We start from the raw sequence: 17,011 nt of genomic DNA, 5'->3' as shown, positions 1-17,011 counted from the left end.
AATGTCTGTGTTCACAGGTAGCGTGTAAGAACTATGCCTTTTGAGTTCAACATCTTATGCCTACTACCTGCAATGAATAAACAAATGCACGTATAAATAAGTTATTAATGAATGACAAGGTGCACTTACTCCTCGGTTAAGACAGTAGTACCTTGCTGCTTTCACTCCAGTCTAGAGGAAAGTTCGCCCCTTCCCTCACCACATAAACATGCACATGTGGGCATGTATGTGAATAATCTCCTTGCTATTTCTTGCTAATTTATTAGCATATTGTTAAGTATGATTAGTTGGAGTTAGAGCAGGAAACCTTAACTTCTGTGTAGTTAGTTGAAAAACTGAAAGAGTATTAGCATAGAAAAAGGTTTGCAGAATTAGCAAACAGATCATGCAGTTCTCCTCGGAGTTCAGTATTTTGGACATATCTCTGAATTTTCCTTCCTGGATGACAAGGTTGTCTGATGGTTTTTCCTATTTAGTTCAGACTATTTTCTTATTTTTCTCTTCTTGTAGCACAGTGGCTGCTAGCATCAATGCCTTAGCAACAGTGACCTTTGAGGATTTTGTCAAGAGCTGTTTTCCACATCTCTCCGACAAGCAGAGCACATGGATCAGTAAAGGCTTATGTAGGTACAGCTGTTGGACCCCCTTTTTTTTTTAATTATCATGACTATCTTGTGGCATGTTGACTCAAAGTCCTTTGGTTATGCACCAGGACTGGTGTAGCTGGGTCATGTGGTTCTATTTCTGGTTTTATGAAAAGCCTCTTTATTGATTTCCCTTGTGACCTGACCAGTTAACATTTCTATTGCCAGTCTACGAGGATTCCTTTTTGTCTGTATGCTAGCCAGCACGTATTCTTATTGACTTTATAAATGACTGTCAATTTGACTTCCATGAAGTAGAACTTCAAAATAGTTTTAATTTGCATTTCTCTGATGGTCATGGAAATTGAATACATTTTCATACATATACTGATTATTTTTACTTCATATTTTGAAATTTGTCTCTTCATTTCAGTCACTCAATTATTGATTTCGTTGTTTTAATTTAAAAGTACAGGGGCTGGAGTGATGGCTCGGTGGTTAAGAACACTGGTTGTTCTTGCAGAAGACCCGGGTTTGAATCCCAGTACCCACATAGCATCTAGCAACTGTCTGTAATTCCAGTCCCAGGGGTTCCGACAGCCACTTCTGACCACTGCAGGCATTGCGCGGCATGGGTGCACTTAACTACGTGTAGGCAATACACTCATACATATAAAATAAAAATAAATAAAATTTTTTTAAAGTTTTAAAAAAAGTACAGACCGTCTCTTGAACCACTGTAAAATACTAAAAAAATGATAATACAGTGTAAAGTTGTATAGAGTAAATATTTCCATTTCAAAAGAGAGAAAAGGAGGTATTGCAGGGACAAATCAAGACTGAAACCCAGCAGGGCAAGCGCCAAATCCTGTAGCTTCATGTCTGCCATTGGGGGCTCAGCATGGAGCATCATCTGGGCTAGGCAGGGCTGTCCATTTCTGTTGCTGTAGCACACATAGCCTCTTTCTTTGACTGACTCCTTTCTATGACTGCAGTTTTACTTGGCAGATGCCTCATACTTTTGGCATTGCCACCATGCTGGAGTTTCTATTGTGACTTATGATTCAACTTTACAGCTGCACAGAATGGCTTCTCAGGGCTTCCTTTCAAGAAATCTGACCTTATCACACCTTGTTTGGCATCTAGAAAATTGATACAAGCCTCCATATTTCCACAACTTGCATTTTACATGCTTGACAAACTATTACCATTACCGTATGTAATATGCTGTCATATTCTTCTGCCCAAGCCCCAGGGTCTTCAGTTGAAACTTGGGGGTGCATTTCCCTGTGCAGTTGTTTTCTAGACTGGAACTCCTTCAATAATGTTTGAGCTCAGTCCTTATACTTCCAAATAAATTTGTACTTCCTCGAGTTATAACCTCTGATAGGTGGAGTATCGCTCTTGGTGCACATTTCCAGAGGTTTCTTTTTAATATTGGTTATCTAATATTTACAGCTGTTTTCTCTGAACCACCAGGTCTGCAACTCTAAACTGCCTCATTCCTTTCTCCTTTTCCTCCTCTTTGTCTCCTCTCTTTTCTTCTTCATTTCTATTTGTTGATATTCTGAGTAATATGATTTCTCCAAAATATTTTCTAAACTGTTATCAAAGTGACAGTGCTCTAGATTTGTGTTTGCTTTTGTTGTTGTCGTGTAAAGCTCATACCTAGCCATTTATTCAACTCCTGTTGACTCACAAAATTAAATCATTGTATAGGAAGCTTGATTATTGAACATACTAATAGTTTCATCATCCCCTTCTTCATTATTCTTCTAAATTTGATTGCACATCTCCCATGTCTGTCACATTATTTTTCCTTTTTTCCATAGATTTTTCCAATCCTCCGCATTCTTGAAATGCACAAGTCTCTCTCAAGATTACTTTGAACTCCTCTGAAACAACATCTTTTAACAGTAATTGTGTTTACTTTCATTTTTGTGTTTGGTTCCATATATTTTATAACAAAAGCCATGTGACAAAATAGTTTACTCCTGGGACTGGAGAGATGGTTAAGTGTTTAAGAGAACTGGCTGTTCTAGCAGAAGACCCAGGTTCGAATCCCAACTCCCACATGGCAGTTAACAGCCATCTATAACTCTAATTCCAGGGGATCCAATGCTCTCTTCTGTCTTCCACAGTCAGTGCATGACACAGGTGTACTTACATACATGTAGGCATAATAGTCATACACATAAAATGAAAAATAAATGAATCTTTAAGAAAATAGTTTACTCAGGCCAGGCATGGTGGCACATGCCTCCAATACCAGCACCCGTGAGTCAGAGACAGGCGATCTCTGTAACTTCAAGACTAGCCTGGTTTACATAGTGAGTTCCAGGCCAGTTGGGGCTACAGGGAGACCCTGTCTCAAAAAGACTGAAAAAAACACAACAAAACAAATCAAACCAAAACAACAACAAAAAATGAAACAAACAAAAACAGTTTATCCCATATACATAGAGGTTATCCACCAATCTTTCCTAACCTTTTTCACATATCTTTCTGGCTCTCTCCATCTATTAGCTGATTATATTTTCATTTACTTAAAAGTAAATTGAGACATCAGTTCATTTTCTTTAATTATTTTAGCATGCAAATCATTAAATGGAATTTAATATCTGCTTCAAACATTTAATTTAAACATTTCCCTATAATGAAATGGAAAAATGTTAAACACAGACTTATGTTTTGACAAATTCATTTACCTGTGTAACCCAATTCAAGCAACAATTTGATTTTTTTCCACCACTGACTTTTACATTTTCCAGAATTTCATATAAATGGATTCACACAGTAGCATTCATTTTTCTAACAATTTACAGCATAATTATTTTGAAATTTATCACCACTGGTATTGTTTTGTGTATAGGTGGTCTGTTTCTTTTTATTGCTGCACACCATGCATATGCCATAGTGTTTTAAAAATGTAATATACGCAACATTCCTTAACATCCATAAGTGTTGATTCCACAATTCCCATAAATATAGACATCTACAGATACTCTTATGTCCCTTACGTACAGTGGTGTAGTACTTTTATATTGCCTGTGTACATCCTCCCATAGAACCTAAATTATCTGCAGATTAGATGCAATACCTAAAACGATGTGAATGGTATATAAATTATATTATATTGTTTGAGAATTAACGATGAGACTAAAAGTATATATATGTTCAATACAGATATCATTTTCCTTTAATACTTTAACCACACTTAATTGAATACAAGAATATAAAACCATGAATTTTGGGAGTCATTTGTATATCTATTGAGCAAGAAGGCTGTTTCAATCTGAGATTATTATAAAAAATCTTGTATAAACCTTTCTGTGAACCTGTTTGCATTACTCATTGATCAATAGCTAGGTGTGCTTTGTGGGCTATCAAGACTTTATATTTACTTGAAATGCTTTGTTGTCACAGCTGAGTTCAACTTTATGAACTTACTGGTGTTGGACCTTATCTTTGTGTATTTATTTTAATTCGATCTGTTTCTCTTGACCTGTATGTCTTTGCTTCATTGAGCTTTCACAATCTCTGCAGTCTATTGACAGTGCCAGTTTTCAATGATTTATTTCCAGGAAAATACTCTTTATTTGACTTGTTAAGATATATTCATTATCTTTTATGTCCTCATTTAAGCATGAATTACATATATCTTTTTTCTTTTTATTTATGTTTGAACAAGCGTAGATGAATTTAATTACATACTTGCTAAATGGGTGAATTCCCTTCATCTTATTAACTATCTGAATTAAAGACCCCAGAAGGTGCTCAACTTCCTGCAGATATCCGTGGGTATATCAGATTGAGGTAGAAGTTTTTGTCTATGCCTGTGGTGTTTTGTGTTTTCTTTTGTTTTTTGTCTAGTCGTTGGAGCTGATACTAGCATTGTGAAAGCACACAGGTACTGTTCTTGAGAAATTAATTTTAGATAGATTATTGAATAAATTTAGTGTAGTCCCTTATCAGAATGTGACTAAAGTTTTGATTTTTTGGCACTCTTGTATGGCAAAGTATCCAACCTGTGGGCAGAATCCAAGAAAATTGAATCAATAGTCATATTAAGAACTGGGGTGAATATTTAGCTGACTAGGTCTTAGTTTTGTTTCCTGTTGTCATGATAAAATACCCCAACAAAAGCAACTTAAAGGAAAATGGTTTATTTTAGCTCACAATTCCAGGTTATGGTTAGAAGTTAGGGGAGCAGCATCTTGAAGCAGCTACCATCGAGAGTAGAGACAGCGGTACAGTGTGGCTATGCCCAGCTGGCTTTCTCTGCTCTTAAACACCTCAGGATCCCCTGATGAAGGGATGCTGTCATCCACAGTGGGAAGGTCTTCCCACTTCAGTTACTATAATAAAGATAAACCCCAAAATGCCGACAGGCCGTCCAGATCTAGGAATCGTGCATTGAGACTCGCTCCCAAGATAGTTCTAGATTGTGTCAAGTTGGGTATTAAAACTAACATCACACTAACCAAGACTATTCAAACAAAATGAACAAGATGATTTTCTCTCTCTTCTCTGACTCTGCCCATCTTTGTTTTTTCTAGTTGTTTATGTTATTATAGGAATTTAATGTGCTTGTAATGAAGCCTCTTGTGGTGATATGTAAACAAACACTTCTGTTGAGAGATAAATAAATCATGTTCTAACTAAGGATGGTATGAATAAAGCACCAAAAAGCAAAATCAGAAAGGTTTTCTGATGTGCAAGCCCATGTGGAAGAATGTAAAAAGTGCTATTTTGCAGAATTAAGGATGAAAAGCTATGCGTATTTCAGAGTTTAGTAGCTTCTCTTTTAGAATGGTTAAGCTGAAACAAACGTCCACTAATTTAGTCTGGATTTGCTTGGTCACTTTCCATGTTGTCATGTTGGTTCTGCATGACAGATTTCTTTTGAAATCCTAGAGAGAACTGGCTAGAGACTGGATTCCAGTTTATTCTAACCTCTGAAGAGAGGTGCTGGAAGTGCTGAACAGGGATCCGTGCTGACTGTGTGCAAAGGTCTTTCCTCCCTATGCAGAGGTTTTTCCACACTATGGTTCCTTCTGGAGGGCTTGGGTTGGGAACAGTGCTGACTGGGTGCTCAAAGATGGCCTCAGAGCCAGGATTTTCTCAAGGAAATGTATCACCATGTGCTGTCTTTCTTTCAGGTCTTGTATTTGGTATATTGTGCACCTCCATGGCTGTGGTCGCCTCCTTCATGGGGAGTGTTGTTCAGGTAATGAAAGAGGGAAAAGGTACATTTGATTTTAGAGAAACTTTTCCCTATTAATTTTGCTAATGTCTTGCCTATGCTTCCCAATCCCAAATATTGACATGTATGTGCCCCAAGTCCAAATTAAACATACATGAAAAATCTCAACCAAACTTACTTTCAGAAAGGGAAAGTATTAATGAAATAACTTGTAATGGGATAGTGACCACCTGATAAAATTAGAAACATTTAAAATTTTATTAATGGTCATTAATACTGCAAACAATAGGAATATTTATATAGTACTATGTTCTAGGTACAGCCTTGCATGTATTACTTCATCTTTAACATTTCTGTAAGAAGTGGTATAATTAATGTATCAATTTTCTAGATGAAGAAACTAAGAAGTTCTTGTACCAAAGTTACAATGTTAGACTGGTATTCAAACCCAACTCTAGTTGTTAACAGGTGAACTGCTTCTCACATGTCCAACTGTCAGTTCAATGAAATAATAGTGTTGGAGGAGACAGGGATAATCTGTTTCAACAGCTTCATTTTGTAGATGATTCCAGAAAAGAGTGTAAGTGTCCTGTTCAAGTTCGCACAGTGAGGGGCAGAACTAGGTATATGACCCAAGTTTCCTGGACCATCCTTCCCCACCCTCTACATTGCCAAGTCACAGAAACACAGCAACATCAGCTAAGCAAATCTATAGATTCTACCTCAACTTTCTCATTGTTTTTGTTTTGTTTTGTCTTGGTTTTGTCTTGTCTTGTGTCTTTATGAAATACTGATGTCCTCTGTATTTTACTGGAATTCAGCTGAGCAACAAATATTGTTTAATTGGAAAAAAGAATAGGGAGAAGTGAATAGTCATCATTTGAGAGTAGAGAGTGCGGGTGGACGTTGTCATAATTCATAGAAGATACTCTGTAAGCTCCTTGATTACAAATTAGATATATAGGTTACTATTCCTTTAATCAAGGAATTTATAGCTTGCCTTCTAGCTCACAGTGCATCTTCTTGATCCTTTAATGACTACTTATATGTTCAATATTTTCATTTCAAGGTTCAGGGAACAAATTGGGGAAACTTTGGTGGCATAATAAGTGAAAGTGAATTGAATAAATTCAAGTTATCTGGGGGTTCATCTGGTCTGTTGTTTTCCCATAGGCTGCCCTCAGCATCCTTGGCATGTGTGGGGGACCGATGATGGGTTTATTCACTTTAGGGATCGTGTTCCCTTTTGTGAACTGGAAGGTAAGGATTCTACGGCTCTCTACCTAAGCCTAACAAGAATCTTTATGCCATTGGTTATACTTTGAGAGGCTACTAATACTTAGTGTGCTTGTTAGTTTTGGTCAACTTGACACAATCTAAAGCCATCTGGGAAGAAGGAACTGCAGCTGGAGAATTTCTCCCTTCAGACTGTCTTGTAGGTTTGTCTATGAGACTTCTCCTTAGTTGGTAATGGATATGAGACGTCCCAGCTCATTGTTTTCCTTCACAGAAGTTTTTAGCTTTTTAATGGAGACTAAACATATCAGATATGATTTTTAATCATCCTGGTCTCTGCCAGATTGTTTTGTTTTCACAGAGGGAAAATTACTCATCAACTCTTCATTTAATCAAGAAACATATCCTTTAAACGACATAGCTAATGAAAATATACTTACTACTAGAGTTTAGATTAAAAAAAATACCCCAAAACTTGAGCATCAGGAGAATTTTTCTAAATTGACCTGTGGAAAAAAAATAACATCCAGTATTTTGCACAGTATAAAGCCATGAAAAATGACCACATTATCACTATCCAGTATTTTGCACAGTATAAGGCCATGAAAAATGACCACATTATCACTATCATATGAAGTTTTCCTTCATTTATCAAACTCTACTTATGATATTGGTATTTCAACATCTTTTTAAATAACAAGAGAAAGAAATTAAAGAAAAAATTCTTACTAGAACTCTAAATATGATGATCCTTAAGGAATTCTCTGGGATCTTCATTCATTAAAACCTCTATGGCCTTGGGGTTGTGGCTCAGTAGAGACATGGTCTAATTTTTATGAGTTCCTCAGTTCTGTACTCAACACTACAAATGGATGAATGAATGAGATAGTAAATATATAAAACTGCTTTGTGAGAATTGATACACAAGCATTTTGGAGTGTTTCCAGTGTACATAGCAAAATTAAGATGGATAGGCAGAATCACTGAGCTATCACTTTTCTTGTAACCAATAGCTCTGTTTAATCTCATATCAACCTTTGTTTTTCTCCTTCAAGGGTGCACTAGGAGGCCTCCTTATAGGAATCACCTTGTCATTTTGGGTAGCCATTGGGGCTTTTGTTTACCCTGCACCACCCTCTAAGACATTGCCTTTACCTCTATCGATAGAGCAGTGTGTCCAATCAAATATAACGGCAACAGTAGCTCCTCAGCTATCCAGCAGGTATGTTGACTTTACTAAGATAATACTAAGTCCCAGAGAGCAGGTCAACGAATCAGAGGAGAGAACAGTTCTTAGAGATAAGTTTGATGAGATATTTCTTGCTTTCCCAAGAGTTTTCTGATAAGTACTTAGCACTGAAGAGTACAATGCAAGACTACAGTTTTCTGCAGATATCCTTTTCTCTGTATTTATATATACAAAAGTGAAAAAAAGTTTATTGGAGGATTGAAAAGTAAATGGGAGGTATGATGTAAAATATATAAAGGCTTTTACTCTTTTTGAATAACCTATAATCTTTATCCCTATCCTATGAGAGTGTTGCTAAGTCCCTTTAGTGATTTTCTGTCAGCTCATATACATAGACAAATGTCTGGCACAATTCCATCCATTAAATCTCGTGTTAATAAGCATTCGAATAGAAAGTAATACAAAAGAAATGGGAGATATGTTTGTTATTACAAACCTATAATTTATTATGTACATTGCTCAATTTCTAATTCAGAGATAATTTAAATTGAGTATAAAACAAGGCAAAGTAGTTTATAATTGATTCATTTAAAACTAATCAACACAAAACATTAAGTTTTGGGGGTTTTAAGGAATTCCAAGACCTAAATGAACTGAGTGCATGCCCTAACTAACTGTGAGTCCCTATTTCTGAACAAACAGAATGGGTGACATATGCCCTTGTCCTCCACAGACCTGCCTTAGCTGAAACCTGGTACTCCCTCTCCTATCTTTACTACAGTGCAGTGGGCTGCCTGGGATGCATACTTGCTGGAATAATCATCAGCTTCATAACAGGTTTGATATCTGGATTCCTCTCTTTAAAGGTTATTTCATACAGTTGTAGAATATATCATGTATATTGAAAAGAAAATAAGTTGTTTTGAAATGCAACCACCCCATGCACTTGAGTATGAGGACTTCTTTGTAATAGCAGTTATGCAGGCAGATTAAATACAAAGAATGTTTCTCCTCTGACCTCCAGTCTAATGCTTTTCTCTATTCAGGGCTTCATTGTAAGGTTTTGAGGTTAGTGCCCTGCACCAGGTTCCCAGTAGGGGAGGTAAGTATGAGATGGATTCTAGGCCACACTGTTTTTGTGGGGTTGATACCACACTGTTTTGTGGGCTTAGTATTTTGATACAAAGTTGCTTCTTTTCAGAGGAAGGGAAGTCAAAGTTGTAATAAAACCATGATGTTTCCTCTTCTAGCTTGTCTTGTTTTAAGAAAAACTTCCTTTCTTTGACATTTTTTCCTCTCACACATATTATATCCATAGATCTATAGTCTACTTTCATTAATCCTCAGTTATAAGGACTTGCTTGTGAAAAATGTTATAAATCCATGATCAATGGAAAGTGCAGACCCCAAATTGAGTTTGTTTCCATTTTCAACCTTCTTATTTATTGCTGACTTTCACTTTACTATCTACTCTCTCTCAAAGCCGATCTTTTCTAGAAGAAAACAGAACATAAAACCATTTAAAACTAAGAATTGCTTCTTTGTTAGGAAATCTCAGGTCCCAGCGGCCTTAGAGATAACGGATCTTCATTATTTCTGAGTGTTTGATACTTAGGGCCTCCTCAGAGAACCCATCTTCTCTGAAACCCATGGTTTGGTTCTGAATTAAATCTTTTGATCCAGAACCACACTGAAATTCTTCATTCTGGGATTTTTGAGGATTTGCAAACTTCTCCCCACTACTCACACACTCACATACATTAAGGAAAATATATTATGAGTTCTAAGACCAGATATGGCTACTTCCCTGCTGCATCATTTACTAAGTCTTTATAAACTTCCTTATCAACAATACCTACGTGAAATGTGCCAAGTATGTAGAGGGTACTAACTGACAAATATCAATTTAATTAGAATTCTATTAAGTAAAATGCCTTTTTACAGGCTGATTTAATATTCTGGAATATGTTAATTCAACATGAATTTATAATTTTAAAAATCTGTATTTTCATGTCTCTAGAAAAAAATTTGAGCAAAAGCTTGTGGACAGGCACAATGTCTGCTCATAGAAGAAATTTGATTGATGTGTGTGTCTCTCTCTAGGGACCTCTAGACCAATTGGCTCTCATGCTTGACCTAGCATTGAGTGGATTGGGTATTCATGACTACATCTCCTGGCCTTGAAATAAGTGAAGGTGCTAGGAGGAAGAACTCATAATCCTTTCCATCTTAGAACAAATTTCAGTCTGATTCTTGTTCCACAGTATGTTTGTAGACATAGGCCATTAACCAAATATGCTTTAAGGGTCAGAAAAGAAGTATGAGGGAAGTTGAAAGTGGCTGCTAAACCCGGGAAGAATGTTGTCTATGATATTGATGCTAGACTGCAAGGAAGGAGACACAGTAAACATCTTTACAGCTTTACAAATACAAACAGATGTTCTTGAAAACATGTGATTTTGATAAAAGTTGAGGAAGAAAGAAGCCAAAACGAACCCAATTTCTTCTCTTTCTTCAACTGACCTGCAAAATTTACTAGTAGAATAATATTTTCAAATAAATATGTGATCACAATTTAACTTTATAGCCCTGAGCTTCCCTGATTTATAATTTTTAGTTTATAAAACAGCTTCCATCTCATTCAGCAGTTAACTAAGTTATATTTATCCACCTGCCAAACTTACTTTTATCTTTTTGTTAAGAAGTAACCCTCCTCTCAAGCTGATAATGTTTACACATGGAGGTCTGAAGCCATCTAACCCATCTCTATTTCTCCTAATAGGTCGGCAAAAAGGCCAGGATATTGACCCACTTTTAATTAGACCAGTTTGTAATTTATTTTGCTTTTGGTCTAAGAAATACAAAACTCTGTGCTGGTGTGGAGTCCAGCATGACAGTGAAACTGAGCAAGTAAGTGGATGTGCCAGCTTCTTAAAATTGGTATTGGTTTAAAGGGAGTACTTGTTTGTGCCTTTGGGACAACTGCAAAGGAAAGGACACATGGGGTCAATGAATGTCAGAATTTGAAATAATCTGGATTTCAACTTCAGAGTTGCCTCAGCCAATTTTCTTTTAAGTGTATAAATATGTTGGTAAGTAATTGTGCCTTAGGGTTGAATTGTTGTCACTACAAATGACCAATTTCCAATTTGCCTTTTAACTCCTGGAAAGGTGAGTTCTAGGATAAATGTGAAAATAACTTATAGAAAAAGACAAAATACAGGACATAGTAAATGTAAAGGCTAAGATCATGTACCTGAAAGTCAGACAGCTGTAGGTCTAATTCTGGTTCCATGTCTTACATTTCCTTGGATAGATTATTCACCTTCTCTGAGGGGCATGATTATACAGCCTGACATAGACACAAACTTTTCTAGTTCTATAGATATTACATTGGTTAATTTCCTTATTATCTCTTACCACAGTACCTCTTAGAAGACCTCAAAGGAAGAAAGTATATATGTTTTTTGGTTCTCAATTTCAAAGGGTTCATCCATGATTGCTTGCCCTCATGCATTCAGACAGAGCATCATGGTGGTGGGAACCTATGTATGAGGAAGTTGTTCACCATTACTAGAGAAGAACCAGAAGAAAAGGAGTAAAGGGAAAGGTCAGAGCAAGAAATAGCCCCTAGGACAAGCTCCAGGGCCCAACTTCCTAAAGATTCCACAACCTCCCCAAAAGCACTGCCAGCTGTAGGCCAAACATTCAGTATATTAACCAATGGAGATATATCATATTCGAGTCATATAAATATAAATTAGTGGTGGAGAATTATAGTCATGAAAGCAGCAAGATGCACCAAATTTCCCCAGACTCTATTTCAAGAAGTGATTTTGTGTCAGACAAGGCTAACAACACTAAGACTTGTATCTTTATCAGCTAGGCTTCTTCCCTTGTAGATTTTAAATTTTATTGCATTGTAGTCATCTGATAGAATGCATGGAATTATTTTGTGTGTGTGTGTGTGTGTGTGTGTGTGTGTGTGTGTGTGTGTGTGTGTATGTATTTGTTAAGAGCTGTTTTGGGCCCAAGTAGGTGGTGCTTGGGTGGAATATTCTGTAGATGTCTGTTAGGTCTGTTTGATGTACAGTATCATTAACTTCACATGTTTCTCTGTTTATTCTTTGGTTGACTTGTCTAATGGAAACAGTGGGGTATTGAATTCTCCCATTACTGCTGAATTGTGGTTAATCTGTGTCTTAAAGTCCTGTAGTACTGTTTTTCATAAAATGGGGTACACTGGAGTTTGGTGCACATATGTTCACAATTGTAGTATCATCTTGGTCAATTATTCCTTTGATCAGAATTAAGTGACCCTGTTTATCTCTTCTGATTAGTTTTAGTTTGAGGTCTATTTTGTTGACTATTAGAATTTCAACTCTTGCTTGTTCTTAGTGCCATTTGCTTGGAATATATTTTTCCATCCTTTCACCACCTTAAGGTAGTGCTTGTCCTTGAAGGTGAGATGGTTTCTTGAAAACAGCAAAGAGATGGATTTTCTTTCTTAATCCATTCAACTAGTTTCTGTCTTTTGACTGGGGAGTTCAGTCCATGGATGTTTGAAGTTATTATTGAAAGATATGTATCAGTTGCCATCATTTTAAATTCTCTTTGCATTCTTGGTCTAATTTTATGTTTCCTCAATGGCACCTTCACTTAGTTTCTTTCTTTTGCCCTTTGGGTATGATTGTTCCTTTTTTCATTCATTGTATAGCTACAAGTATTCTCTAAAGGGCTGATTTTGTAGACATGCATCCAGCCTATTTGTGTTATGGAAGATTATTCTTTCCCTTTCAACTATAACAGGCATTTTTGCTGGGTAAAGTATTCTGGATTGGTATCTATGGTGATTTGGAACTGATAATACATTGGTCCAGGCTCTTTTGGCTTTCATAGTTTGCATTGATAAATCGGCTGTAATTCAGATGGGTTTTCTTTGTATGTGACTTTCTTTTTCTTTTGCAAATTTCAGTGTTCTCTCTTTGTTCTGTACATTTACTGTTTTTACTATGATATGCCTTGAGGAGTTTCTTTTCTATTTGATGTTCTACATGCTTCTTGTATTTACATGGGTATGTCTTTCCTTAATTTTGGGAAATTCTCTTCTACAATCCTGTTTAAGATCTGATTGTTACCATTAAATTGAAAATTTTCTCCTTCTTCTATGCCTATGATGTGTAAATTTGGTCATTTTCATGGTGTTGCACAGTTCTTGCATATTCAATTCCTGTGTTTTTGAACTTTTTTTCACAGTCTTTGCTTGAGTGGTTCATATTCTTCAACTTTATCATGAAGTATTGATATTCTGTTTTCTATTTCACTCATTCTATTGATGAGGCTTTCTCCTGTTGCTTCAAATACACTTACTGAGTTTTTCATTTCCTTCTTCATTTAAGTCTGAGTTTTCTTCAAGATTTCTATCTCTTTTGTGAATTCAGTCACAAGTTTATTCCTATCTTCTTTTAGTTCTTTGATTTGTGTGTGTGTTCTTTAAATTCGTTGAATTCTTTGATCATGTTTGTGATTTTTCTCTTAAATTTTGTGTCCTGGGTTATCTCAAAGGGGTTCTTCTTTTAGAAATCTTCTATAGGACTGGCACTATTTGGTGGAAACATTATTTTGGTTTTCCATATTATTTTTCTATTTTGATTTTGGCATGTGGATTTCTTTTGTTGTTTGTGATTCTGGTATGAAACTTAAGATTTCCTTTGTTGAGTTGAGGCCTGCTTCTGTTTGTATTATTGGTGTGCCTTGGCTGTATTCTTTTTGGTTATATAAAATTGGTTGGTCTAGGCTTCAGGTTCTCTCTTTTTTTTTTTTTATAATTGAGTGACCAGATGGCTTCAGTCCAACTATTCAGGAGCTCCTGAAGAGGCCTAAGTCAGGTGCCAGTCAGGTACTTTCAAGCTTCCTTCTAATGTCTGAGTCCCTACTAGCAAGCAGTCACAGCACAATTTGGGGAGCTTGCTAAGGGGAGATCCGATTTAAGCACTCTCAGGCAGTCTGCTAAGGTCTGGGCTCCTTATGAAGGGCAGAGAAGTCTAGCCCTGGTGCACAAGATGGAATCTTAAAGCAGTTTAATTCATTTTACTGATGGCTAAGGATGTTGAACATTTTTCAAATTTTTATTGGCATATATATGCATATATATATATTCAACTGTTAAAATTGTTTGTATATTTTAGATATTGTGTATGTTGTATCTTTTTTGCATCCATGCAGTGAAATCAAGTTCATTATGGTGTATAATCTTCTTAATTTGGTCTTGAATTTGATTTGCAAGAATTTTATATGTGTGTTCACCAAGAAAATTGTGTGCCTTTTTCAGTTTTGGTGTCAGGGCAATAATTCTGATTTCATAGAATGAGTTTCATGGCATTTCTCTCCTTTTTTATTTTATGGAACAGTTTGTTGGAACATTGGTGTTAATTTTCCTTGATAAATGTAATAGAATTTAGCAGTGAGTCTGTCTAGTTCTGGTCTTTTCTTTGTTCAGAGTCTTTATAATATGGTTTCTTAAAGTTTAAATTTATTTTCACTCTTGAAGACTCACACATTTTCCTCTTCTAGTGCTTGGAACTCAACCCATATTACATACTATGTTTCTTTTTCTTTTCTCTTTCCTTTTCTTTCTTTTTTCTTTTCTTTCTTGTTTCTTCATTCTTTTTCTCCTTTCCCTCCCCTCTCCCCTCCTCCTTCTCCTTCCCTTGCTCACCTAGTATTTCTTTATATTTTTCTTTTGGGTTTTGTGTGTGTGGTTGGTCTTTTTGAGACAGGGTCTTCCTGTAGCCCCAGCTGCCTGGAACTTGCTGCCCTATATCTCACATATACACCTACATCTACCTCTGAAGTGTTGGGATTAAATGTGTACCACCATTCCTGGCTATACCATGTTTCTGAGCTGTCAATTGTTATTTTATTTAGAAAATATTCATCTAATAGTATGCACAAGAAAGAAAACCAGTCTAGAGAAGTGGCTCAGAGATTAAGAGCACTTACTGCTTTTTCAGAGGACCCAGGTTTGGTTCCCAGCACACACATAGTGGTTGTCATCTGTATATAACACCAGTTCTAGGGAATCAACACTGTTTTCTGGCCTTGGTGGGTACCAAGCTCTTATTTGGTACTCTTATATACATGCAAATGGAACACTCATATACACAAAATAAAAATAAATATTTTTTAATTTATTTTTTTAATTTTATTTATTATTTTTATTTGTATGCATGCATTGCCTGCATGTAGGTAAGTGCATCTGTGTCGTGCAGTTCCCTTGGAGGTCAGAAGAGGCTGTCGGATCTCCTGGAACTGGAGCTACGGACAGTTGTTAGCTGCCATGTGGGTGCTGCAATTAGAACCCAGGTCTTCTGCAAGAACAATCAGTGTTCTTAATCGCCAAGGCACCTCTTCATCCTCCCACAAAATTAAAATCTTTTAAGAAGGAAATAAAGCACAGTTTAATATATGTTGCATTCAAGGGAACACCATCTTATCATAGTCTTAGAATGGGAATCTTAGGTATAGGTATTTGTAGAGTTTTCAACTCAAGTGATTTCAGAAAAATCTTTAAATGTAAAGCTCTGATTGAATTCAACAAAACTATGAGATCTTTAAATAAGTGAACGGATCTAGATGAAAATCCTGAGGTCAATCTTGTCAATGCTTTCATAAATAAAGAAGTTTATTCCACTAAAATAATCTGCAAGTCTGAGTGGGAGCTTTTTTTCTTAGGAGCAGTTTGCTGGGAAGGAAGCAAGTTAAGTAGTCTATTTGGTTAGGTGTGTTTTAGGAATTATTTGAAGCAATGAATCTTACTAGTGTATGAACTTACTAGATAAGAATTTTTTGGAAGAGGTGGTCAATTCTATTGACTCAGGTAGCTTTCATAATGAATGTTGAGTTGACAAGGGGAGAAAGCAACCAGGGTGAGACTATTGGGTCCCTTTGCCCCTTCTCTTCAAATGTTGAACAGACTCCTGGGAAATTTGCATAAGGTACTTTTACTGTTCACAAGTAGTAGGAAGGGGGCCACCATCAGGGACAGTTTTATAACTCTTTACCAGGGAATATTACACACTGCTCCACAGAATTGATATACTGTGAGATATAATGATGTTTTTAATCAACACAGGACACTGAATGCATAAAGTTATTATTACTGTAAACAACTCCTAGATCAGTTATCAGTAAATAACTCTCTTGGGTAAGAATTATTTGTTTTGTTTTATTATTAACATAGCATTATTTGAAGCAAAGACCTAAAGCAATATCCCTCAAGTTGATTTTGAACACACATAAAAAGATTGTGTTTTTAATATTGTCTTTCCATATTCTTCAGGATTACCTTGACCATGGCAGCGCCTGGAAACAAGGGGTTGAATCTGCCCTACAGAATGGACTCAAACAAGAAGGTTTGGCCCAGATTCCAGGCTACAACCCCAAGGACAAAAGTTACAGCAACATGGCACAAGAGAGGATTACTAATTTCTAGGACAATATATGTATCCAGGTATACACTTACACACACACACACACACACACACACACACACACACACTTTTCCCTTGTTATAGATTTGTATAGTGATTCTTGTCAGAAAACAGTGTTGTCTAATACTTATTTATACATATTTATAGAAATAACATGAGTGTATCTTAGTATATTCTTTGGAATGCCTCAATTTTCTGGTGAGAAAAATCAGTTAAGACCAGAAGCACCTGGCTGCTTTTTGAATATATCAGAACTGAATTTTATCACAGTGCAAGGAGTCAAAAGACCTGAGTATTTTACCAT

The 17,011-nt window shown here is 36.2% G+C and overlaps 1 protein-coding gene across 1 annotated transcript in view; it reads left to right on the top strand.

Moving 5' to 3' along the window:
• The window catches only part of Slc5a12 (solute carrier family 5 member 12), a 53,511-nt gene extending 36,789 nt beyond the window's left edge, over nucleotides 1-16,722 (top strand). Inside the window, exons 10-16 of the mRNA XM_008841716.1 lie at nucleotides 511-623; nucleotides 5,747-5,814; nucleotides 6,964-7,050; nucleotides 8,082-8,248; nucleotides 8,949-9,052; nucleotides 10,998-11,125; nucleotides 16,557-16,722. Of these exons, the coding sequence (XP_008839938.1) occupies nucleotides 511-623; nucleotides 5,747-5,814; nucleotides 6,964-7,050; nucleotides 8,082-8,248; nucleotides 8,949-9,052; nucleotides 10,998-11,125; nucleotides 16,557-16,709 (820 nt within the window). The 3' untranslated portion in view covers nucleotides 16,710-16,722. The remainder of the gene's footprint in view (nucleotides 1-510; nucleotides 624-5,746; nucleotides 5,815-6,963; nucleotides 7,051-8,081; nucleotides 8,249-8,948; nucleotides 9,053-10,997; nucleotides 11,126-16,556) is intronic.
• Nucleotides 16,723-17,011: the final 289 nt, after the last annotated feature.

The sequence above is a fragment of the Nannospalax galili genome, unplaced genomic scaffold (assembly GCF_000622305.1).
Source record: "Nannospalax galili isolate Female #2095 unplaced genomic scaffold, S.galili_v1.0 scaffold481, whole genome shotgun sequence".
NCBI classification, from domain to species: Eukaryota; Metazoa; Chordata; class Mammalia; order Rodentia; family Spalacidae; genus Nannospalax; species Nannospalax galili.
This window is presented reverse-complemented; position numbering and strand designations above follow the sequence as displayed.